Source organism: Symphalangus syndactylus, chromosome 1, assembly GCF_028878055.3.
Source record: "Symphalangus syndactylus isolate Jambi chromosome 1, NHGRI_mSymSyn1-v2.1_pri, whole genome shotgun sequence".
In the NCBI taxonomy this organism is placed as follows: Eukaryota; Metazoa; Chordata; class Mammalia; order Primates; family Hylobatidae; genus Symphalangus; species Symphalangus syndactylus.
The window spans coordinates 113941640-113967500 of record NC_072423.2 but is presented as its reverse complement, the minus strand read 5'-3'; the positions used below and the strand labels follow the sequence as shown (position 1 = coordinate 113967500).

Sequence of the window (25861 nt, the reverse complement as noted above, 5' to 3'; positions counted from 1 at the left end):
CAGAGTTGAGTAGCTATGATCTAGACTGCTTGGCTGGCAAAACTAAAATATTTATTTTCTGGCCTTTTACAGAAAAGATCTGTCTATGACCCCTGATACTTATACAGTATTAGATGAAGTAACATTTAAAAAATCTCCTTAGCTTTCTCCAAGAGTCTTGCGGATTAAAAATACACCAAAACTGCCGGGTGCAGGGGTTCAATCCCAGCACTTTGGGAGTCCAAGGCGGGCGGGGCAGATCACCTGAGGTCAGGAGTTCGAGACCAGCCTGACCAACATACATGGTGAAACCCCGTCTCCACTAAAAACACAAAAATTAGCCAGGCATGGTGGTACATGCCTGTAATCCCAGCTACTGGGAGGCTGAGGCACGAGAATCACTTGAACATGGGAGCAAACGGTTGCAGTGAGTTGAGATCACACCACTATACTCCAGCCTGGGTGACAAAATAAATAAAATAAAAATACACCAAAACAAATACAAAAAGAACCAAAGTCTAAGGTCTAAAATACATTTAAGATGTGATTCTGGAAATCCAGCAGCCTTCAAGCACAGTGAACATCTAATGACAAGAAGTTTACAACTGTAAAACTCCCCTTATAGTGGCAACTTCTTTGATTAAGTAAAAGCAGACATGGGAATGCCCATACAGCTCCTCTTACCTTGTGATCACATGGTAATAATAAATCTTCCCTTCTGGATCTCGGGCTGTCTTCCAGTTGGGAGGTAAGACAATGGTTTTTGGTTTGGGAGGAGAGGGGGGCGGCAGATCTAAGAGATTATTTGTCACAACCATTTCAGACTACAAAGAAAACACACACATTTTTGATCAGTGATATCTCTCTTAATCTGGCCGAATAGGACAAAATAGCCCACTTAAATATGTAAAAATGTACATCTACCTCCTCTTAAAAAAAAGGATAAAGGAAAGGTACAGTCTGGGAAATAAGGAACAGCATATATAAAGAGCTTTACAGAGCTATCAGAAAATTGACGGTTGGCTCTAAGTTTACCATCCAAGATACCATATTTAAAAACAGCCAGCAGTTTATCATATAGAGCAGCATTTTTCAACTTTAAAACACCAATTCTAAGACATATCGACTGCAGGATACCAATTAACTAAATGGGCTCCAGAAATATCTTTATCTTAAAAAAAAAAAAGAAAAACCAAAAAACCCCGAGAAGCAAATATGACAGAATGTTAACATTTATCAATTATATTTTTTCTGTACTTGAAACCTCAAAACTATAAAATATTAGTGCTACATTCTGAAAAACATAAAAACCTCATAATCACTTATGGACTGATTTTTGTTTCCCCAAAACATGTATGTTGAAGCTCTAATCCTGCTGTGACTGTTACTGGGACACAGGGCCTGTAAAGAGCTAATTAAGATTAATGAAGTCATAAGAGTGAGGACTTTTTATCTAATAGGACGGTGTCCTTATTAAAAGAGAAGTGACACCAGAGGACACTCGCAGAGAAAAGGTATATACAGCAAGAAGGTAGCCATTTGCAAGCCAAGGAGAGAGGCCTCAGGAGAAACCAACACTGCTGACACCTTGATCTTGGACTTTCAGCCTCAAGAACTGTGAGAAAATTTCTGTTATTTAATCCACTCAGTCTGTGGTATTTTATTACGGCAGCCCTAACAGACTAGTAATCACCACAAGGATATATACTTGTTCCTTCTTTCAAGCCTATTAATGAAGAATACTTTTTTCACCTTTACCTTTGCTTGCACAGTTAAAGAGGAACCTGAAGACCCCAGGCTCAGATAAAATGTGTTCACTTTTAAGCAAACACGGGTCTTTGAGCATTCTTGCTTTGTGTATACTCTTCTTTATCTCTTATTTCACAGCTGGGGTTTTCTGGTCCAACTTAAGTTTCAATTCCTCCCTTACTCTATCCTTTAGCTTATAAAGTGACCTCTTTTCCCCAAGCTTCTGTGTCACTTAATATTCCAAACCATTTATCTCTTAATAGTTTAAGGCAAAAAAGAAAAAATATATTCGAAACCATTCAGTACTTATTCCCAACACAAAACTCTATTTTTAGTGTAGTCACCATCTTTCTCTTGTGACCATCATCTTTCTCTTATTTGAAAGATCAGCTTTTAAGAATACAAATGGAAACTTATTTATGTTTGTATTAAAAATGCCTAGTCGGCCGGGCACAGTGGCGCACGCCTGCAACCCCAGCACTTTGGGAGGCCGAGGCAGGTGGATCACGAGGTCAGGAGTTTGAGACCAGCCTGGCCAACAATGTGAAACCCTGTCTGTACTAAAAATACAAAAGTATTAGCCGGGTGTGGTGGTGTGCACTTGTAATCCCAGCTACTCAGGAGGCTGAGGCAGGAGAATTGCTTGAACCTGGGAGGCGGAGGTTGCAGTGAGCTGAAATCAAACCACTGTACTCCAGGCTGGGCAACAAAGCAAGACTTCATCTCAAAAAAAAAAAAAAAAAAAAAAAAGCCTAGAAGGGCTCAACTCATAACAACCACTCAAACATCTGCTCTAAGTACACATTATCTTATTATCCTGTTGTTTCACATATAGTATTTTTAGTCCATCTTCACTAACTGTCCTGTCTAAAGTCACCATCAATTGCTGGATTGCTACAAGAGCTTTCTCCAGAACTGTAAGTGTTCTAAAGTGCTGATTTGACCATGCTATTCTGTTTAGTTTTTTCAATTGTTTCCCACGCCAACCTCTTATTTTCCACTTTATCCAAAAACAACAACACTTTGAGATTTCACCATATTCTCCTACATATGTTGCAGAATACCAAAAGCTTATCTTAATATTAAACATCGTATAAAAAATTTTTTTAAACATTGTACAACATGTATAGTGAAGTATATCACACAATTCTACATGCCTAGTCCATGGTGACTAGCACAGTATCATATTCTAGTACAGGTTAAGCAGCCCTAATACAAAAATACAAAACATTTTGAGTGCTGACAGGACAATCAAAAGGCCATGTTCAAAGGAAATGCTTATTGGAATATTTCAAGTTACAGATTTTCAAATTAGGGAAGCTCAAGTGGTAATTATAATGCAGATATTCCAGAATCCATAAAATTCTGAAATGTGAAATACTTCTGGTCCCCTGAAGCTCAGATAAGGGATACTCAACCTGTACGCCATAAATACTAATAGATAGCTGGTCTAGAAAATTATTACTTCAGCCAGGTGCGGTGGCTCACGCCTGTAATCCCAACACTTTGGGAGGCCGAAGCAGGCGGATCTTGAGGTCAGGAGTTCAAGACCAGCCTGGCCAACATGGTGAAACCCCGTATCTAAAAATACAAAAATTAAGGTCGGGCACAGTGGCTCACGCCCGTAATCCCAGAACTTTGGGAGGCCAAGGCAGGCAGATCATGAGGTCAGGAGATTGAGACCATCTTGGCTAACACAGTGAAACCCCGTCTCTACTAAAAATACAAAAATTAGCTGGGCGTGGTGGAGGGCGCCTGTAGTCCCAGCTACTCGGGAGGCTGAGGCCAGAGAATGGCGAAAACCCAGGAGGCGGAGCTTGCAGTGAGCCGAGATCATGCCACTGCACTCCAGCCTGGGCGACAGAGCAAGACTCCGTCTCTAAAAAAAAAAAAAAAAATACAAAAATTAGCTGGGCGCAGTGATGCACACCTGTAGTCCCAGCTACTCAGGAGGCTGAGGCAGGAGAATCACTCGAACCCAGGAAGCGGAGGTTGCAGTGAGCCAAGATCATGTCACCGCACTCCAGCCTAGGCGACAGAGTAAAAAAACAAGAAAATTATTACTTCAAAATTTCATAGTAAAATATAAAAATACAAGGTCAGGGTAAACAACAAATAAAAAGGATCCTAGGAGCATTTTTTTTTTTTTCCTGAGACAGAGTCCTGCTCTGTTGCCCAGGCTGGAGTGCAGTGGCGCGATCTCAGCTCACTGCAAGCTCCGCCTCCCAGTTTCACGCCATTCTCCTGTCTCAGCCTCCTGAGTAGCTGGGACTACAGGCGCGGAGCAAAAGATGTATTAACAGAACTATAAATTCCACAGAATTAAAAATTTTTTTTTTACGAAATGGTTGAGTTCACGCCCTCAGGGTGGCTCAGGTGAATTTGGTGGCTACACAAATTTAAAAATGGGCTGGGCGTGGTGGCTCATGCCTATAATCCCAGCACTTTGGGAGGCCGAGGTGGGTGGATCACCTGAGGTCATGAGGTCAAGACCAGCCTGGTCAACATGGGGAAACTCCGTCTCTACTAAAAATACAAAATTAGCCGGGCATGGTGGCATGCACCTGTAATCCCAGCTACTCAGGTGGCTGAGGCAGGAGAATCACTTTAACCCAGGAGGTGGACGTTGCAGTGAGCCAAGATTGTGCCACTGCACTCCAGCCTGGGTGACAGAGCGAGACTCTGTTTCAAAAAAAAAATAAAAATAAATAAAAATAAATAAACAAAGAACACGTGAAAAAAAATCCAAAAATAAAACCCAAAACAAAACCAAACCAAAAAGAAAACCTTCTAAAGACAAAGTAGCTAGCCAATGAGTTTTAACAACTGAAATATTTCTTACAGGCTGCAAGGGCTGAGGCTGCCCTGGTGCAACTATTGTAGTCACTGCTGCGGCTGGCTGTACCACCACTCCTTGTGGATGAGCTGTGAAAATCTGTTGCCCCTGGATATACTGAAGACTTGGCTGGGCATAACTCTAAAAGATAAAATGAAGAAATCAATAATTTAAGCTTTTGTCACTTTAATAAACAGACTGACTTCCAAGTTGGCACAATCTTAAAGATATACCCATAACATTTTTAAATTTTTTGTTTATATATTTGGACATAAATGTGCAAAACAATTTTTTGTTTCAAACCCCAAGGTTTCTTTTTTTACTAATTCCCTGTTCATTTACTTACTTTGATTTTACTTTATCATAAGAAAATAAAAAACTTTTTTTTTTTTTTTTGGTCATAGAAATTCTCCAACTGTTTAGCTTTCAATGACATTGGAATAACATTGAAAACTAAACAGGTGGACAGTTTCTATAAGCAAAAACCAATGAAGTGCTGCTCCTGGGATATCCAAGAAACAATGCCACACTGCTCTTTTCAGGAAGCCATTTGCTACCAACTTTTAATAACAAACAGGTTGTTTGGATCAGAAAAGGTCAAAGGGTGTGAATCATAGTAAATAAGATGATCAAATTTTAAGCTACCTTTTGTTTTAGCTTTTTGTAGTCTTCTATGATAAAACCCCTTGGCAGAAAGACAGCAGAATCAATGCATCTGAAATTCTCACAACACACTAACTTATACAGTGTTCTATGATGCAAGAAGACCCTTAACACACATCATCTCATTTAGTGCTGACCACCATCAAAACCAGGTACTGCCCATGCCTGGAGTTTCATAAGAAATAAGTACTATGCTAGGGCTTAAACCTACTCTGTAATTATTTCTCAAGCATAGAAAATCTACTTAAAGAAGAAGTGATAAGAAGACTGAAAAATAGCCTTGCTGTCCTAAGAGGTGGTAACTGTTAAGGAATTGAATAGACATGTATCCTGTGCTTAAGGAGAGATTTTGCTTCTATGGACTGAGATTCTAGCAGGTAAAATGATTACAGAAACATTAAATGGTAAGTACTCAAAATACAAAATATAATTCCAAATGATACCAGTAAAAACTCACGTAGTCTGAATAGGCAATGCAGCTACCTAGCAGGTTTCTGGACGAATAATTACTGACAAGACACAGGAAAAAGGAAAAGAATACTTAATTTGGTATTCTGGATCAGCTTAATCTACTTGGATAATAAACCAGACTGAAAAACATTAATTGTTAAGGCAGAATTATCATCAGAATAGTATCACAAAGCCTGAGAGGAAAATGTACAGTCATGTATTGCTTAACAAGGGGAGTACATTCTGAGAAATGCAGTTAGGAGATTTCATTGTTGTGGTAACATCATATAATGTACTTTCACAAACCTACTAAGTGTATGAGGTACTTACACATCATACAGTGTACTTCATAAATCTATTAGATACCTAGGCTATATGGTATAGTCTGTTGTTCCTAGGCTACAAACCTGTACAGCATGTTTCTGTAATAAAGACTTGTAAGCAACTACAACATAACAGTATCTGTGTATCTAAACATGGAAAAGGTACAGTAAAAATACAATATAAAAATTTTTTAGGCCGGGCACGGTGGCTCACACCTGTAACCCCAGCACTTTGGGAGGCCAAAGTGGGTGGATCATGAGGTCAGGAGATAGAGACCAGCCTGGCTAACACGGTGAAATCCTATCTCTACTAAAAGTACAAAAAATTAGCCAGGCGTGGTGGCATGCACCTGTAGTCCCAGCTACTCAGGAGGCTGAGGCAGAAGAATCGCTTGAACCCAGGAGGTGGAGGGTTGCAGTGAACCGAGATGGTGCCACTGCACTCCAGCCTGGGCAACAGAGAGAGACGCTGTCTAAAAAAAAAAGAAAGAAAGAAATTTAAATGGTACACCTGTATAGGGAACTAACCATAAACAAAGCTTGCAGGACTGGAAGTTGCTTTGAGTGAGTGGTGAGTGAGTGAATATGAAGGCCTAGGACATTACTGTACACTACTGTAGACTATGAACACTTGGGCTACACTAAGTTTATTTATAAAACATTTTTCTTTAATAAATTAACTGTAACTTACTATAACTTTTTTATTTATAAACTTAAATTTTTTCAACTTTTTAACTCTTTTGTAACACTTACCTTAAAATACAAACACATTCTACAGCTGTATAAACAACCCTCCTCCCTCCTCCTCGCCAGGCTGGAGAGCAGTGGCGCCATCTGGGCTCACTGCAACCTCCACCTCCCGGGTTCAAGCGATTCTCCTGCCTCAGCCTCCTGAGTACCTGGGACTACAGGTGCGTGCCACCATGACCGGCTAATTTTTTTTATTTTAGTAGAGACAGGGTTTCACCATGTTGGCCAAGATGGTCTCCATCTCCTGACCTTGTGATCTACCCACCTCGGCCTCCCAAAGTGCTGGGATTACAGGTGTGAGCCACCGCGCCTGGCCTATATTTTTTTTAAAAAAGAGTCTTTTTTTTTTTTTTTTTGAGACGGAGTCTTGCTCTGTCACCCAGGCTGGAGTGCAGTGGCACAATCTCGGCTCACTGCAAACTCCGCCTCCCGGGTTCATGCCATTCTCCTGCCTCAGCCTCTCCGAGTAGCTGGGACTACAGGCGCCCGCCACCACGCCCGGCTAATTTTTTGTATTTTTAGTAGAGACGGGGTTTCACCGTGGTCTCGATCTCCTGACCTCGTGATCCGCCCGCCTCGGCCTCCCAAAGTGCTGGGATTACAAGCGTGAGCCACCGCGCCCGGCCAGTTAAAAAAGAGTCTAATTCTGTCACCCAGGCTGGAATGCAGTAGTGTGATCATAGCTTACTGTAGCCTTGAACTCCTGGACTGAAGCAATCCTCCCATCTCAGCCTCCCAAGTATGTGCCACCACACCCAGCTAATTAAAAACAAATTTGTAGAGACAGGGTTTCGCTATGTTGTCTAGGCTAGTCTTGAACTCTTGTGTTCGAGTGATTCTCCTGCCTTGGCCTCCCAGACTGTTGGGATTACAGATGTGAGACAACACTCTGGGCCAAATATTTTCTTTATATCCTTATTCTTATTCTATAAGTTTTTAATAGAATATATGTTTTCTAAATATATATATATGTATTCTTATATATATAAACTTATTCTATGAATTTATATTATATATATAAACTTATTCTGTGAGTTTATTATATATAAACTTATTCTATGAGTTTATATTATATTATATATATAAACTTATTCTATGAGTTTATATTATATTATATAATATAAACTTATTCTATAAGTTTATATATTTTTACATATATTTATATATTTTTCTTATATATATAAACTTATGTTTCTTATATATATATAAACATATATAAAAACATATATATATATATATATATGGGAAAAACATACAGTTTGATAGAGGAAACATGACCAAGTATTTGATAGATCAGTAAGGTATCTATACTACAGAATAATCTTATTGTATATTTCAAAATAGCTAGAAGAGAATAATTGAATGTTTCTAGTATAAAGAAAAGACAAATATTTATGGTGATAGATATCTCAATACACTGATTTTTACAAATTATATGAATATATTATCACATGTACCCTGAAAATATGTATACCTATTATGTATCAACATAAAAAAACAAAAACTAAGACATAAACACACACACTAGGCTAGGCTTACACAGTCAGGATCATCAAGATGTCAGAAGGCCGGAAGAATTTTTTACCTCCATAATAATCTTATGAGGATTACTGTCATAAATGCCATCTGTTGTTGACCAAAACGCCATTGCATGGCACATGATTGTATTTATGTACAGGCTGAGCATAAACATTTCTGATTTCCCTAATCAGAAATCCCAAATGCTATAAAATATGAAACTTTTTGAGCGTCCACATGGTGCTCAAAGGAAATACTCGCTGGAATATTTTGGATTTTGGCTTAGGGATGTTCAACCACTAAGTATATATAATGTAAATATTCCCAAATCTGAAAAAAAATCCGAAATACAAAACACTTCAGGTCCCAAGCATTACAGATAAGGGATACTCAACCTGTATACATTTCCTCTCTCTTTTTTTTCTTTTTTTTTTTTTGAGACAGAGTCTCACTCTGTCGCCCAGGCTGAAGTGCAGTGGCGCGATCTCAGCTCATTGTAACCTCTGCTGCCTGGGTTCGAGCAATTCTCCTGCCTCAGTCTCCCGAGTAGCTGGGATTACAGGCATGCGCCACCAAGCCCAGCTAATTTTTTCGTATTTTTAGTAGAGACGAGGTTTCACCATGTTGGCCAGGATGATCTTGAACTCCTGACCTCAAGTGATCACCACACCTCGGCTTCCCAAAGTGCTGGGATTATAGATGTGAGCCACTGCACCTGGCCTATTTTCTTATCCCTCTACTCATACCATGTGCAAGTGACCATGTTCTCTTGCCATGACCATTATTTGTCTCCCTATATTTTTTTTTTTCTGAGACAAGGTCTCACTCTGTTACCCAGGCTGGAACACAGTGGTGCCATCAAGGCTCACAGCAGCCTTGACCTCCTGGGCTTAGATGATCCTCCTGCCTCAGCCTCCCAAGTAGCTGGGACTACATGAGCATGCCACCACATCCAACTAATTTTTGTATTTTTTGTAAAGATGAGGTTTCGCCATGTTAACCAACCTGATCTCAAACTACTAGGCTCAAGGGATCCTCCCACCTCAGCCTCCCAAAGTGCTTAGATTACAGGCATGAGCCACCATGCCTGGCCAGTCTCCTACTTTTGCCCTTGACTCCTGCAATCTCTTTTACCCAGAGCAGCCAGTGATCCTCTCAAAATAAGTCAGATCATGCTATTCAATTCTAACTGCTCCAGGGGATTTCCACATTACTCAGTCTAACAGCCAAAAATCCTCTTAAAGCTCCCCCTAACACCCTATTGTAACTTTTCTGACTTCATTTCCTACTACTGGTACCTTCACTTACTTGGAATAGAATGAGTTTCATAATTACCTAACATATATTGAGTGTGAACATTTAATATTCTGATACTCTGATTTTATAAAACAATAAAAGAGCTAGTTCGAATTCTAATTTTGAAAAAAAAAAAAAAAATCACCAGGGTAAAACATGTTATTTCTAGAGTGACCAGGAAGTCAATCATCCAAATGTACAACAGAAAACTGCTAATATTTTGGAGGACAAAATTTCTTTGGCCATCGGTGACAATATGTTCATGAAGAATTTTTCTGACAAGATCGGATGTTTAAGTAAGGCTCATTATGCAGACACTAGTATTTGATTCATATGGAATAAAGCAGTGGTTTAGAAGACCACTTCCAAATGTTGGCTGAGAGATAACAACAGCAGTATCTACTTATATTTTTTAAAAAAGACTTCTAAGCTTTTAACAGTATTAATTTGGTTTCTATAAACCAAGAAGGGAAAGTGATTTGCAGTTTGACTAGAATAATGCAGAAGATATACACGTTTGTGAGACATGTACATATATCATGTGACTTATCTATTTGCTAAGGAAAAACCTATATGAGATTTTTGTTTTTTTCTGTATCACAGAAAAACATGAATGTTCGTTTTTTTTTGTACCCAGGCTGGAGTGCGGTGGCACAATCTTGGCTTACTGCAGCCTCAACCTCCTGGATTTAAGCAATCTTCCCACCTCAGTTCTCCCAAATAGCTGGGACCACAGGCATGTGCCACCACACTCAGCTAATTTTGTTTACTTTTTGTAGAGACAGGGTCTCACTATGTTGCCCAAGCTGGTTTCAAACTCCTGAGTTCAAGTGATCTTCCTGCTTCAGCCTCTCAAAGTGCTGGGATTACAGATGTGAGCCACCACGCCTGGCTGAAAAACCTATGTAACATTTAAAGAGCCCCCTCATTCAAATGTCTTAAAATTACACAAATGTGGCCAGGCATGGTGGTTCAACCCTGTAATCCCAGCACTTTGGGAGGCCGAGGCAGGTTGATCACCTGAGGTCAGGAGTTCGAGACCAGCCTGACCAACATGGTGAAACCCTGTCTCTACTAAAAATACAAAAAATTAGCTAGGAGTGGTGGTGCACACCTGTAATCCCAGCTACTAATGAGGCTGAGGCAGGAGAATCTCTTGAACCTGGGAGGCAGAGGTTGCAATGAGCCGAGATTGCGCCACTGCACTCTAGCCTGGGTGATAGAGCCAGACTCTGTCTCCAAAAATAAAAAAAAATTGTTATACAAATGCTAGTTTCTCAAATATATATCCGCTAGAAGTATCTTTAAACTGTGACTTTTTTTTTTTTGAGATGGAGTCTCGCTCTGTCTCCCAGGCTAGAGTGCAATGGCGCAATCTTGGCTCACTGCAACCTCCGCCTCCTGGGTTCAAATGATTCTCCTGCCTCAGCCTCCCCAGTGGCTGGGATTACAGGCACCCGCCATCATGCCCAGCTAATTTTTGTATTTTTGTAGAGATGGGGTTTCACCATGTTGGCCAGGCTGGTCTCGAACTCCTGACTTCAGGCGATCTGCCCACCTCAGCCTCCAAAAGTGCTGGGATTACAGGAGTAAGCCACCATGCCCGGCCTAAAATGTGATTTCTAATGGGAATCTGAGAAAGAAGAAATCTGAGAAGGTCCAATAGGTTATAGACGGAAAAATAAAATTTTTCTGTCACCACTTGTAGAATAATAAAAAATCATTATTACTTTATATCTGGATCACTTCACTTTATACTATGTCAGTGCAAAAGTAGTTTTCGCCATTTTTAACAGCAAAAGCCATGACTACTTTTGCACCAACCTAAAATGAAAAATTATAGTCTAAGCACTCAAACTTTTGAGATGTAATTTTGTATCTTTGTGAGAATAAGTCACTTATTAGTGTCACAAGACCACCACAAATTACATGACCTCTGTTAAAATTGAGCTTTTATGTTTAGTATGCAGTTGTGTACAAAAATCAGTTCACCTCTGATAACACATTTGCTCCAAATATTAAAAATACTGAATATGTAGATACACAGACATAAATGTATATTATATCATGTTACATATTACTTCACCACCAAGGTTATCACAGCTTGCAAACTCTGAGTAGCCATGCTGTATGGTTAATACTGGGCTTCAACAACACAGACTTCAAGGCTCCTAGAGGTCAGATTTTTAGGGCCAGACAACAGATGGATGAACATGACCAGATGTTATTTCACAGCCCATTAATGTCAATAATCTCCCCTCAATACTATTAAGGTAACTATTTGTGTAAGTAACCATCAAGGTATATGATGCTTTGAATCTATCATTATTAATACCCCTTACCTTAATGCAAATCAAACCATCCTGAGGCATTCTGCTCATTTTATAGATGAGAAAACAAAGACTCAAGAATATTAATGCTTGTTTCTAGGATGCACAGTAAATGATAAACCAGGACTCAAAACACACACTAACAATATATTCTATGTTTCTCAATATCCCCAAAGCCCAGTATCATCTGATCAACTAATCTCACAGAGTGGGGAACGGAAGGATAGTCGAACCACCACAGTCCATTTACATACTACTTAAGTACACACAAAGTAGATTAGGGAAACAGTAAGTACTTCTTGATAGGGACAGACTGAAAGACTAGAAGCAAGTAAATCGTGATGCTTGGCTCTTAGGGCTAATGAATAAACCCAAGAGAATCTTTTTTTCTCATTGGGAAGGAATAAATGGATTTTATTTTATAAGAAAAATCATATAACCAGTGAGCTCTTTACTGAGGAGTCTTTAATGGATATCTTTCATTGCTGTTGCTTAGGCTCTAGTACTAAGATGGGACCTATCTCAGGAATAGGAATGGGGATAGACATAAACCATTTTTACTGTATCCCTGATACATATTTTTAGGGAAAAACTCAAAACTAATGGCTTGGTCCAAGAAAGAATATGGCTCAACCCAAGTCAAACTGACAGTAAAACAAAACCAAAACCAAAAACCAAAACATTCTGTAGGAGGCAGAATTAAACATACCCTCTCCCTACACACACACACACACACACATACACACACACACACAATTCACACCTGATGACCAATAATGCCCATATTTTTACTAGCCTTCTGTAACAACAGTCATTTTAAACCAAACAGCAAAAAAAAAAAGCAGAAAAAAACTATAAGCATGTTTAATGGAATGCTATTTATAATTACGAAAAACAACTTTCTATTTAAATGACTACCCCCAGTAGAATGGATGACTATATAAGCAAATAGGGTATTATACCCATTAAAACATTTATGTATGTGTATGTATATGTACACACACACATAGTATAATAGTAAATAATTTGAAAAAGTGGTTACAAATCATTTTAAGGAATTGAGTCAAATCTCTTTCCCCTACTCCAAGATCCCATCACAGTGGTCCCTATACTTATCCCCACTGGCTCCTCTTAAATAAAGTCTGACTTACTATCTTAAAAAGAAAATCATTTTAAGTAGGAAAACATGGGATAAAAAACTTCAAGTCAAGACAAATATATAAAATATATAAAATGTGCTTTAAAGGCTCATAAAAAATGAAAGTAGTTAATACAGTTAGGGTTTTAGTAATTAATGCAGGACACCTTGTCATGGCCATTTTAACAAATGTTTTAGGCCGGGCGCAGTGGCTCACGCTTGTAATCCCAGCACTTTGGGAGGCCGAGGCGGGCGGATCACGAGGTCAGGAGATCGAGACCACGGTGAAACCCCGTCTCTACTAAAAATACAAAAAATTAGCCGGGCGTGGTGGCGAGCGCCTGTAGTCCCAGCTCCTCGGAGAGGCTGAGGCAGGAGAATGGCGTGAACCCGGGAGGCGGAGCTTGCAGTGAGCCGAGATTGCGCCACTGCACTCCAGCCTGGGCGACAGAGACTCCGTCTCAAAAAAATAAAAATAAAAAAAAAAACAAAAAAACAAATGTTTTAATACAGCTTCATTATGAAAATATGAACAGAAGCAAAAATTACTGTTTAATACTAAGTATTATGTGCAGGCTGTTGGGAGTCTTCAACATCCACAATAATTCATTTTTAAGGGGTAATGAGGAGTGCTGGGAGACAGACAGAAATGTGGTGATGATAATGCTTTGAACATTTTTTTTTTAAAGCTTTAAACGTACTGCTGGCCAGGCGCAGTGGCTCACGCCTGTAATCTCAACACTTTGGGAGGGCCAAGGTAGGAGAACTGCTTGAGGCTAGGAGTTCAAGACCAGCCTCGGCAACACAGTGAGACCCCATCTCTTAAAAAAATTAGCAGGGTACAGTGATGCACACCTGTAGTCCCAGCTATTTGGGAGGTGGGAAGATCACTTGAGCCCAGGAGTTTAAGGCTGTAGTGAGCTATGATTGCATCACTGTACTCCAGCCTGGGTGGCAGAGCAAGACCTAATCTCTTAAAATAAAATAAAAAATAAAAAAAAGTTCTGCCGGCCAGGCACGGTGGCTCACGTCAGTAATCCAAGCACTTTGGGAGGCCGAGGCGGGTGGATCACGAGGTCAGGAGATTGAGACCATCCTGGCTAACACGGCGAAACCCTGTCTCTACTAAAAATACAAAAAATTTAGTCAGGCGTGGTGGTGGGCGCCTGTAGTCCGAGCTACTCGGGAGCCTGAGGCAGGAGAATGGCATGAACCCGGGAGGCAGAGCTTGCAGTGAACTGAGATCGCGCCACTGCACTCCAGCCTGGGGGACAGAGCAAGACTTCGTCTCAAAAAAAAAAAGGAAGTTCTACCTTGTATAATTTAAAAAAAAAAAAGAAAGAAAGAAAACGTGATTTTATTTATTTATTTATTTAGAGATGGCATCTTGCCCTGTTGTCCAGGCTGCAGTACAATGACGCTATCTCGGCCCACTGCAACCTCTGCCTCCCGGGTTCAAGCGATTCTCCTGCCTCAGCCTACCGAGTAGCTGGGATTACAGGCATGAGCCACCATGGCCAGCTAATATTTTGTATTTTTTTTAGTAGAGACGGGGTTTCACCATGTTGGCCCAGCTGATCTCAAACTCCTGACTTCAGGTGATCCGTCCACCTCGGCCTCCCAAAGTGCTGGGGATTACAGGTGTGAGCTACCACGCCTGGCCTGACCATGATTTTAGAAAACACAAAAATATTACCACAATGAAGGGTTCTCCCTTGGGAGAAATGGAGGCCTGCTAACAACAATGTGAATAGGTTGGAAAGTGAATCCTCTTTACTAGTTCAGCCTTCAGAAGACTGCAGCCATGGCTAACAGCTTGACTGTAATTTCATGGAAAACCCTGAGCCAGATCCACCCTGCTAAGCTGCTTCTGAGTTACTTATTGTCTTAAGCTGACAAGTTCTGGCAATATTTCACACAATAGATAACCAATACATATAAAGTTGATCAATATATACAAGTAGTCCATGGTAGGACTTCCTCCCCTGTACCAGATTTAACTAACATCCCATGAACAGACCATAAAGCGGAAAATAGAAGTTTCAGAATTAGTTACCTGTACAATTGGTGGAGTTGTCTGTGAATAAGGTGATGTCACACCATAGACTGTTGGACATGTCTGTCCTTGATAATATATGGTTGCTTGAGACTGTGCAGGAGAGTACTGCTGCTGTACACTGACAGACTGTTGGTTTGAATCCCAAACACTATAATTCTGTCCCTGAACTGGACCAGGGGCTGGCACTGGCAAGACAGCAACACTGGAGTCTTGGTGTACTACACCATCACTCTGGGCCACATACTGGGAACTGGAAACTTCCACAGGAGCTGCCACATGTGGCACCACTGGTACTGGTGGAGGGGCAGAAAGGGGTTCTGTAGAATGTCCCACCAAGGGCTGAGCATGATCATAAGGAGCAGGAGAACACACTGGGTCCATGCTGGGTGTGGGCAGGAGCACCTTTCCAGCATTAGGGTTGCTGGGATCCACATAGGCCTGCATGGGATAACCTGGTGGGTAACCAGCAAAGGGATGATGCGGGGCATTATAACCAAGAGAGTCATAGGGCAGTGGTGATGTCATTCCCAGGTTCTGCATCTGTTGCTGTTGTTTCTGAGCCTCCCGTTGAGCCACCTCTTGCTCAAACAACTTCCGGCGTTCCTCTGTAGAAAGTTTATTGCGATCTTTAATTCGTACTTTCTTTTTAGAAGTTGGTGTATCATATCTAGAAAGAAAATAAGGACCACAAAAAGTTTCTCCCTAAATCATAGACATAATGAAAGCACTAATAAGTATTACGTCACTCATGACTAAACCACTAACCACACCAAACCCTATTTGGCACTGGTTTAAAACTATACTCAAAATTACTCAGCTTGTCTTGCAGACAGAACAGAATCCCAAGGAATTGACAAAGAGATGAAAATAATTTCATCTCTATCCTTAGTTTCTAGAATTTTAAGATTAAAGATAGATATAGCATCCTATTCTTTATAGCTGGGGACATTTCTATAATCGCAAATTCTAAAATTAAAATAAAAAACAAAATAAGTGTCATAAACCAAGAAATAATCCAAAATTCAATCCAATTTACTGTCCCTAAATTCCACAGTATGGTTAAGCAGGAGATTAGATATGAAGAGAAACAGTTGAAAAATAACCTTCAAATTCAAAAGTCCAATGAATTCCAACTGGGAAAAGAAAAAGAAATCCTCATAAAAACATACAGTAGAAAGCCATATACAAAGAGAACCTCTTAAAAGCAGACCAAGAGAAAAGCCCGATTAAAGAAGGATGAAAATTAGACCAAGTCTCACAAAACCAGTTAAGGGAAGCCAGAAAACTGAAGAATAAATAGAGTCAGAATGTTGAGAGAAATTATTTCCCCAAAAAAACTTCCTTTCAAAAATGAGGGAGAGGCCAGGCATGATGAGGCAGGCAGATCACCTGAGGTCAGGAGTTCAAGACCAGCCTGGCCAACATGGTGAAACCCCGTCTCTACTAAAAATACAAAAATTAGCTGGACCTGGTGGCATGTGCCTGTAATCCCAGCTACTCAGGAGGCTGAGGCAGGAGAATTGCTTGAACCCAGGAGCCAGACGTGGGAGTGAGCTGAGACTGCGCCACTGCACTCCAGCCTGGGCAACAGGGCAAGACTCCGTCTCAAAAAAAAAAAAAAAAAAAAAAAAAAAAAAAAAAAAAGACAAAGGGAGAATATTCACTTAAGACTTGTACATAGCAGCAATATTCACAATAGCCAAATGTCTCTGAAATGATGAATTTATAAACTATGGTACACGAATACAATGGACTACTCAGCAATTTAAAAAAAAACCTATTGAGACACACAATAACATAGATGAATGAATCTAAAATGCAATACAACAAGTGAAAGAAGGCAAATTCAAATGCTATATACTATATACCACTTTTTTGACATTATGGAGAAGACAAAACCAGAGGGTCAGAAAGCAGATCAGTGGTTGCCAGGAGTTAGGGATGTGGAAGGGACTGACTACAAAGGAGTGCAAGGGAATTTTTTTTTTTTTTTTTTTTTTTTTTTTGAGACAGAGTCTCACTCTGTTGCCCAGGCTGGAGTGCAGTGGTGCGATCTCCACGCACTGCAAGCTCCGCCCCCCGGGTTCATGCCATTCTTCTGCCTCAGCCTCCAGAGTAGCTGGGACTATAGGCGCCCGCCACCATGCCTGGCTAATTTTTTTTTTTTTTTTTTGTATTTTTAGTAGAGACAGCGTATCAGTGTTTGCCAGGTTGGTCTTGATCTCCTGACCTCGTGATCCGCCCACTTCGACCTCCCAAAGTGCTGGGATTACAGGCGTGAGCCACCGCGCCTGGCCTTTTTTTTTTTTTTTTTTTTTTTTTTTGAGAGGTTATCTCATTCTTGTCACCCAGACTGGTGCGCAATGGTGTGAAAGCGGCTCACTACAACCTCCACCTCCTGGGTTCAAGTGCTTCTCCTGCCTTAGTCTCCCCAGTAACTGAGATTACAGGGGTGCATCACCATGCCTGGCTAATTTTTGTACTCTTAGTAGAGACAGGTTTCACCACGTTGGTCAGGTTGGTCTCAAACTCCTGACCTCAAGTGATCCGCCCGCCTCAGCCTCCCAAAGTGCTGGGATTACAGGCATGAGCCACTGCGCTCAGCCGTGAATTGTTTTTTTTTTTTTTTTTTTGAGATGGAGTCTTGCTCTGTCACCCAGACTGGAGTGCAGTGGCGTAATCTCAGCTCACTGCAACCTCTGCCTCCCGAGTTCAAACAATTCTCCTGCCTCAGCCTCCCGAGTAGCCGGGACTACAAGCATGCGCCACCACACCCGGGTAATCTTTGTATTTTTAGTAGAGATGGGGTTTCACCATATTGGCCAGGCTGGTCTCAAACTCCTGACCTCATGATCCACCCGCCTAGGCCTCCCAAAGTGCTGGGATTACAGGCACCAGCCAACACGCCTGGCTGGGAATTTTTTAAGATGATGGAAGTGCTCTGTATCATGATTGTGGTGGTGGTTACAAAACTGTATGGATTTTACTTATTTATTTTTTCAGACAGTCTTGCTCTGTCACCCAGGCTGGAGTGCATGGTGTGTTCTCACCTCACTGCAACCTCTGCCTCCTGGGTTCAAGAGATTCTCATGCCTCAGCCTCTCAAGTAGCTGGCATTACAGGCATGAGCCACCATGCCCCAGCTAATTTGTTGTATTTTTAATAGAGATGGGGTTTCACCATGTTGGCCAGGCTGGTCTTCAACTCCTGACCTTAGGTGATCTGCCAGTCTCGAGACCCAGGAATTCAAGACCAGCCTGGGCAAAATGGAGAAACTCCGTCTCTACAAAAAAACAAACAAAAAAACTGGGTGTCGTGGCACTTCCTTGTAGTCCCATCTACTGGATGGGCACTGAAGTGGGAGGATTGGCTCAGCTGGTGCAGGTAACGAAAGGCTGCAGTGAGCCATGATCATGCCACTGCACTCCAGCCTGGGCAACAGAGTAAGATTCTGTCTCAACAGAGACCTCATTAGACAGAGATAGGCATACTCAAAATTGTATCAGTGTCAAGTCGCTACAGAATCATCTCTTTGGTGGGTAGGGCTCTAAGGAAGCAGATTTTAAAGAAGAGTAAAAGTCTGAGAAAAGACAAGATTTCCCAGAGAAAAACCAAGAAGGGGGTAGTGATTTGCTACCAAGACCTAAGAGAAGCTACAGTCATCATGAGCCCCAGAAAGAGATCTTCCCATATATGAAAATTTGTGGGAGAGAGGCACCACTACAGACAAGTGAAAAGAATGGGTTTTCAAGTAAATGGTGCTGGGACAATTGGGTATTAGAGAAAAATAAAACTGAATCCCTCCCTTATAATATATACAAAATTTAATTCCAAATGGATTAAAGATTTAATTCTCTTAAAATACAAAAAAAAATCACCTCCTAAAGGGTAGGGAAGGATTTCTTAAAATACGATTAAAAAAAACCATAAAGAAAACATACCATATATGACACATTCAGCTAAACCATAATTAATAACTTCCATGTATCAAAAGGTACAAAAAGAGTCAAAATACAAGCCGTAAACTGGGAGAAGATATTTGCAACAATTACCAAGACAAAATTATATTTAGAATATAAAGGACACATAAAACTAAAAAAGACAAATAAGTCAATGAATGAACAACACATATAAGATACTTCACAGAACGGCCAGGTGCAGTGGCTCACGCCTGTAATCCCAGCACTTTGGGAGGCTGAGGGAGATCACGAGGTCAGGAGATCGAGACCATCCTTGCTAAAATGGTGAAACCCTGTCTCTACTAAAAATACAACAAATTAGCCGGGAATGGTGGTGGGCACCTGTAGTCCCAGCTACTTAGGAGGCTGAGGCAGGAGAATGGCATGAACCTGGGAGGCGGAGTTTGCAGTGAGCCGAGATCATGCCACTGCACTCTAGCCCGGGCAACAGAGCAAGGCTCCGTCTCAAAAAAAGAGATACTTCACAGAACAGGAAACAGAAATGGCCAATACAAAGCTATAGTAACCAAAACAACATGGTACTGGCATAAAAACAGACACATAGACCAATAGAACAGAATAGAGAATGCAGATATAAATCCACCCATTTACAAACCAACTCATCTTCAACAAAGGCACCAAGAACTTACAGTGGGGAAAAGACAGACTTTTCAATAAATGGTGCTGAGAAAACTGGATAACTACATGCCAAAGAAAGAAATGGACAATAAATATATGACAAGATGTTCAATCTATTTAGTAATTAGGGGAATGCAAATAAAAATCACATTACATACCCAGATAGTTTAAAACTAAAAAATTCTGCCAACTGCAGTATATAAATGCTTTATCTCAATTTTTTAAAAAGCAAATTTAATTTAAAAAGAACTTGTCTGGGATAAATGTTTTCTAGCCTCCAGTAAATGCTTACATGGTTTGTTTTTCTACCAGCATAACAAGAGACCTTGTGACTGGATTTATTAAAAATCAGCATTTTAATTAGTATGGCACAAAACTCACAAGAAAACAACAAGTTCTGGCTTTTAAAGAATAACCATTATCTTTGAAGACTTATCTCCCACCAACCCCCATTGCGCTTGAAAGAACAAATCTTTGGCTCCCAAAATGACATTTAAATATTATCAAATAGGAACCATTCAAGAAGCAAAACCTATTAATCTTCACAGCTACTACTACTGTCAACAGAGAATCTGTCTTAAGATTTATCAGTAAAGTTGTATACTCATTCATCAAAATGCAAATACTAATTCCAAAAGCCCTTGGTGTTCACAATCAGAAGTATATGACTTGGGTACTTTTTAACTTGCTCAAAACAAAAACAAAAACAAAAAAACTCACACAGGCCACTTACCTGTCATCTGGCCTTTTTGTTCCCCGCTCATAGGCAGAAGAGGGTGGTGAGAGGGAGCTTCTTCGTTTCCTTTTCTCTTTATTTTGAGTTTGCTTGTCTGGGTCTCTCTCTCTTGACCTATTAGGAGTCTTCGGGGCAGGTGTTTGATCTCTGAAGCCAACAGCATCCCTTCCTCGTTCAGTTGCTAAGGGAAAAGAGTGGTTTTTTTTTTTTTTTTTTTTTAAGTTTATTTGATGGACTTTTCTCCATCATGACAATATATCAACTGTATAATAAAACTTCTATTCAACAAATGTATCTATGGACTCCTCCCTCATCTACCCAGTCCTGAATTTGAATGAGATACAAGGTCTTATGTCTGTGTTCACTCTACTCACTAAAAGTCTCTTTCACAAATGCCCTTTTCTCCTCTTTCCCTCCAAAGACTCAGTCTAAGCCGTTAACATTTCTATAATAAGTTCTGTGAGCACATGCATGCAAGATATTCCCATTACATTTAGCAAGGCAGTTTACTTGTCAGTTCAAAAATGTAAAAGCCTTCAACTACCTTATAACTCTTCATATTTATAATCTATAGAAAAGCAGCCTGATGTGCTAAGCATAAGAACCTCAATGAGAAAAGTCTATTTTTTTTTAAAGGTACGCATGGTGGCTGTAGTCCCAGCTACTTAGGAGACTGAGGTGGGAGGATCGCTTAAGCCCAGGAGTTCAAGGCAGCAGTGAGCTATGATTGCACCACTGCAGTCCAGCCTGGTCAAACAAAGCAAGACCCCAACTCTTAAAATTAAAAAAGTGGCTTATCAGGCAGCATTTTAATGAACTACAGTTATCTCTCAGTATAAATGGGGGACTGGTTCCAGGAACCCCCCTTCTCTCCATACCAAAATCTGTGCATACTCAAGTCCCACAATCCACCTCACAGAACCCACATACACAAAAAGTTGCCCCTCCTTATAGGCTGGTTTCAGATCTTATGAATACTATATTTTCTATATAGATTTGGTTGACAAAAAAATCCACTGTATATGTGGACTTGTGCAGTTCAAACCTGTGTTGTTCAAGAGTCAAAGGTATAAATATAAAAGGAAAATATCTCAAACCCAGGTGATAACTTTGAAAGTCATCAAAGCCAGAGAGCTACATCTTAAAAAAAAACATAGTATCAGGCTGAGCATAGTGGCACACACCTGTAGTCCCAGCTACTTGCAAGAGGCTGAGGCAGGAAGACTGCTTCAGCCCAGGCATTCTAGGCTGCAATGAGCTCTGTTAACACCACTGCGCTTCAGCCTGGGCAACAGAGCAAGATCCTTCCTGTCTCTTAAAAAAAACAAACCAACAAACCAAAAAATCAGAATGCCAGCTTCCTACACAAAGATGGTATTAATAACCTTCTTAATTTACAGTGTCTCTCTTTATCTAGAATCATTCTTAATCTCACTGTTTTCACTTACCCAATTCCATCCCAGTGCTCTCCAAAGCTGTCCTAAGTACTACTTTTCACTGATCACACCTCCTAGTTTCTCATCTCCTTAAGAAGTCTAAATCTCGGCCGGGCGCTGTGGCTCACGCTTGTAATCCCAGCACTTTGGGAGGCCAAGGCGGGTAGATTATGAGGTTAGGAGTTCGAGACTAGCCTGGCCAACACAGTAAAAACCCGCCTCTACTAAAAATACAAAAATTAGCTGGGCATGGTGGCAGGTGCCTGTAATCCTAGCTATTTGGGAGGCTGAGGCAGGAGAATGGCTTGAACCCGGGAGGCAGAGGTTGCAGTGAGCCGAGATTGCGCCACTACATTCCAGCCTGGGCGACAGAGCTAGACTCTATCTCGGGAGGAAAAAAAAAACAACAACAACTAAATCTCACCACTAAACATTTCGGTATAAATTGACTGGCAAAATATGCTGTTGCTTTGTGTATGTTAGTATTGCTCTCTTACTGAGAATTTCTCTCATAGGACAAGGAAGAGTCTCAATAAACATTTACTGCTTTTTCTTTTTCTCATCTCATAAAAATGTGCTATGGGTTGTTTTACTCATCAGCAACCGAGTTAGGTTTCATAAGCCTTTCTCACAGTTCCTTTAGGTGGCCCAAAACCCCAAATATTTGCAACATGGTTACTAATCTACAGCCAGGTATGAGCATTTGTCAATGAGAAGCTAACAGAACTCGTTTGTACCACATGCTGGTAGAAAATGCAGTATAATTAAATTAACTGCTCCAGTTCACAAGGTATTAGCACTACATCCTTTTATGAGGTACCATTATCCAGTTGCATCTGGATCTACCCATGTCTATCTTGTTTCCTCCTGCAAACCCAGGTTTCTTACCTAGTATAAATTTCCTTAAAATGTGACTATTTCTTCACTATACCCTGATAAAACAAAAAAGGAATCATACCAACAGTTCATATTCTGACTCTGCACCTTAGAATATGTGAGGCAGACAAGTCATTCCATTTATTCAGGCTGATTTCCTAATATTATAAAAATGAGGGTAAAGTTAGACTACGTATTTCCTGAAGTGTTTCACAATCCTTCCGAATTTTAAAGGTTCTATGCTTTAATTGTTTGACATTAAGAAGTGGAAACCAGGCTTATATATATTATATATACATAAATATATATATAATATATAAAATATAAAATAATATATAATATATAAAAATATAAAATAATTATAAGCATTATATATTATAAGCATTTTCTTATTTAGAAACCTGAGACTGAGATGGAGGGTTCTACATGTGAAAGAGAGACTAAGGTCGGCAGAAAAGAGGCTACTCCCTGAAAAGATATAGTTGTTCATTACAGATCACCCTCTGCATCTCATGGATGCAAAATATTTCTTCACAATATTTTGCAAATATCTAGCCACACCAGACTAGATATTTGCAAAATATTATGGAGAAATGCTCATCAGCATTTAAGCTTTGCTTGTGTTGCTACTAATAGTTTTAACTCAGTGGTCCCAGAAAGCTAGCTTCTGATAATCAACCCTATAGTGGTGCCACTGGTTTTGCCAACCACTATTGCCCAGTCCTGCCTTCTTTTTTATAGGAAGAGTTATTTGCAGCCCTAAGTAGAATGTGAGGCTATGAAGAGACTAAACCAGAGAGTGGAACTAAAAATATTCGAAAGACAAACAATGGTGCAAAGGTTATCTCACAGGTCTTTAACCAATAAGACTAAGATTATATAAAAAGTTATGCACACCAAAAATAAAAAGACAAAAAAAAACATACTGGCTTCTTCATTCTACTTATAGTGGGTCAGTGGTGGAGGTACTCATGAAACCAATAACCACCATAAGTGATCCCATTCCTTGAATCTCTAAGTAAGTTTGCTGGAGGAAAGGAAGGAAATTCTTAAGGCTGGGCATAGTGGCTTACATCTGTGATCCCAGCACTTTGGGAGGTCGAAACAGGAGCACTTAAGGACAGGAGTTCAAGCCTAGCCTGGGTAACATAGCGAGACTCTGTCTCTACAAAAAAAAAATAATAAATAATTAACCAGGCATGGTGGCACACACCTATAGCCTCAGCTACTCAAGAGGCTGAGGCAAGAGGACTGCCTGAGCCCAGGAGTTCAAGGCTGCAGTGAGAGCTATGATGGTGTCACTGTGCTTCAGCCTGCATGACAGAATAAGATATTGTCTCTAAAAAATAAATCAATAAATAAGTTTGTTGAAATGTAACTAAGTGGTAAAGTCCAGAAACCAGATTCCCATGGCCTCCCTGCTATCCATTCTGAAACAATGATTCTAACCTTTTCAGGGGTGACTGAGAATCTGATCAGTTTTGAACTTGCCTCAGAAAAGTAAATACAGTCAACCCTTGAACAACATGAGTTTGAACTGCATGAAAGTCCACTTATATGTGGATTTTCTTCTAACTGTGCCACTCAAGACAGCAAGACTAATCCCTCTTCTTCCTCCTCAGTCTGCTCAAGGTGAAGATAAGGATGAAGACCTTTATGATGATCTATTTCCACTTAATGAAGAGTAAATATATTTTCTCTTATGATTTTCTTAATAACATTTTTATCTAGCTTACTTTATTGTAAGAATATAGTATATAATAGACATAACATACATAATATGGGGAGTCAAAAGTTATGTGGAATTTCAACTACACAGGGTATCTGTATCCCCTATGTTGTTCAAGGGTCAACTGTGTACATACAGAATTTTACATGTAAACATCTTTTTTCCTTTTAGAGACAGCACCTCACTTTGTTGCTCAGGCTGGAGTACAGTGGCATGATCATGGCTCACTGCAGCCTCAATCTCCTAGGCTCAGGTGATCCTCCTACCTCAGCCTCCTGGTAATTAGGATTACAGGCACACGCCACCATACTTGGCTAATATTTTTGTATTTTTTGTAGAGACAGGGTTTCACGATGTTGCCCAGGCTGGTCTCAAACTCTTGGGCTCAAGCAATCCACCTGCTTCAACTTCCCAAAGTGCTAGGATTACAGGTGTGAGCCACCCTGTCCAGCTGCATATAAATATCTTGAGGTAAAGATCCTCCCAAAGACATCTAGAAGTATAGGTTTTAGAATGTCTGCGCTATCCAGTGTTAAGGAAAAAAAAATCAAAATCACAATAATAAAAGAAAAAAAGACTAAATAAAAAAATAATGTCTGCTCTAGAGGACAAATGAATAGAAAAAAAGCTAGTAAAGATTGAGTTCAAGGAAAGCGACAACAAAACAGTATAAGAGACATTTCCTTTGGCAAAATGTCATTAAGAATAAAAGCACAAGTTTCCAAACTTTTACACCAAATATTTCATTTACCTAGTTATATATTCTCTGCTTTCAAAAACAAAAACACTCAAGTTCTTATCAGTTACCTCTGCACATAACAAAAGAATATTTGTAAAGCCATCAACACAGAGTATCTCTGAATACCTACTTGTGTTCTCCTTTTCAGTTTGACTTTTCTTTGGAATTCGATATACCTCCTGCAAAAAATAAACCAGAGGGAGGGTTATTAGTGAGGGTGGAAATGGTGATTGCTTTGAAATTGATTGTTTTCATATGACAATAAAGAAATGGAAAGGAACAAGCTGGTACTTATTCTCTAAAATTTGACTTATATCTGGGCTTTAAATAAGAATATATCCTGGCCCCTTAAAAACAAGTAAAAAATATATAGCAGAAATATATATATTTACATCTATCAGGCTTGTACGATCTCACTAGCAAAGTAGCATACTAAATGACTGGGCAAGGATACGCTTCCTGAGCATCTTTTTTTTTTTTTTTTTTTGAGACAAGGTCTTGCTCTGTCACCCAGGCTGAAGGGCAGTGGCATGATCTTGGCTCACTGCAACCTCTGCCTCCCAGGCACAAGCAATCCTTCCACCTCAGCCTCCCAAGTAGCTGGGGCCACAGGTGGATGCCACCATGCCCCCGCTAATTTTTTCTGTTTTTGTAAA

General features: G+C 40.1%; 1 protein-coding gene across 6 annotated transcripts in view; it reads right to left on the bottom strand.

Annotated features, from left to right (window-relative positions):
- SETD2 (SET domain containing 2, histone lysine methyltransferase) overlaps window positions 1-25861 on the bottom strand; it is a 155986-nt gene that overhangs the window by 26714 nt on the left and 103411 nt on the right. For all 6 annotated transcript variants that reach the window (XM_055279447.2, XM_055279439.2, XM_055279455.2 and 3 more), the window contains 5 exons: window positions 25336-25384; window positions 20423-20606; window positions 15089-15758; window positions 4571-4705; window positions 664-803 (listed from right to left, as the gene is read on the bottom strand). In XM_055279447.2, coding sequence (XP_055135422.2) covers window positions 664-803; window positions 4571-4705; window positions 15089-15758; window positions 20423-20606; window positions 25336-25384 — 1178 coding nt within the window. The remainder of the gene's footprint in view (window positions 1-663; window positions 804-4570; window positions 4706-15088; window positions 15759-20422; window positions 20607-25335; window positions 25385-25861) is intronic.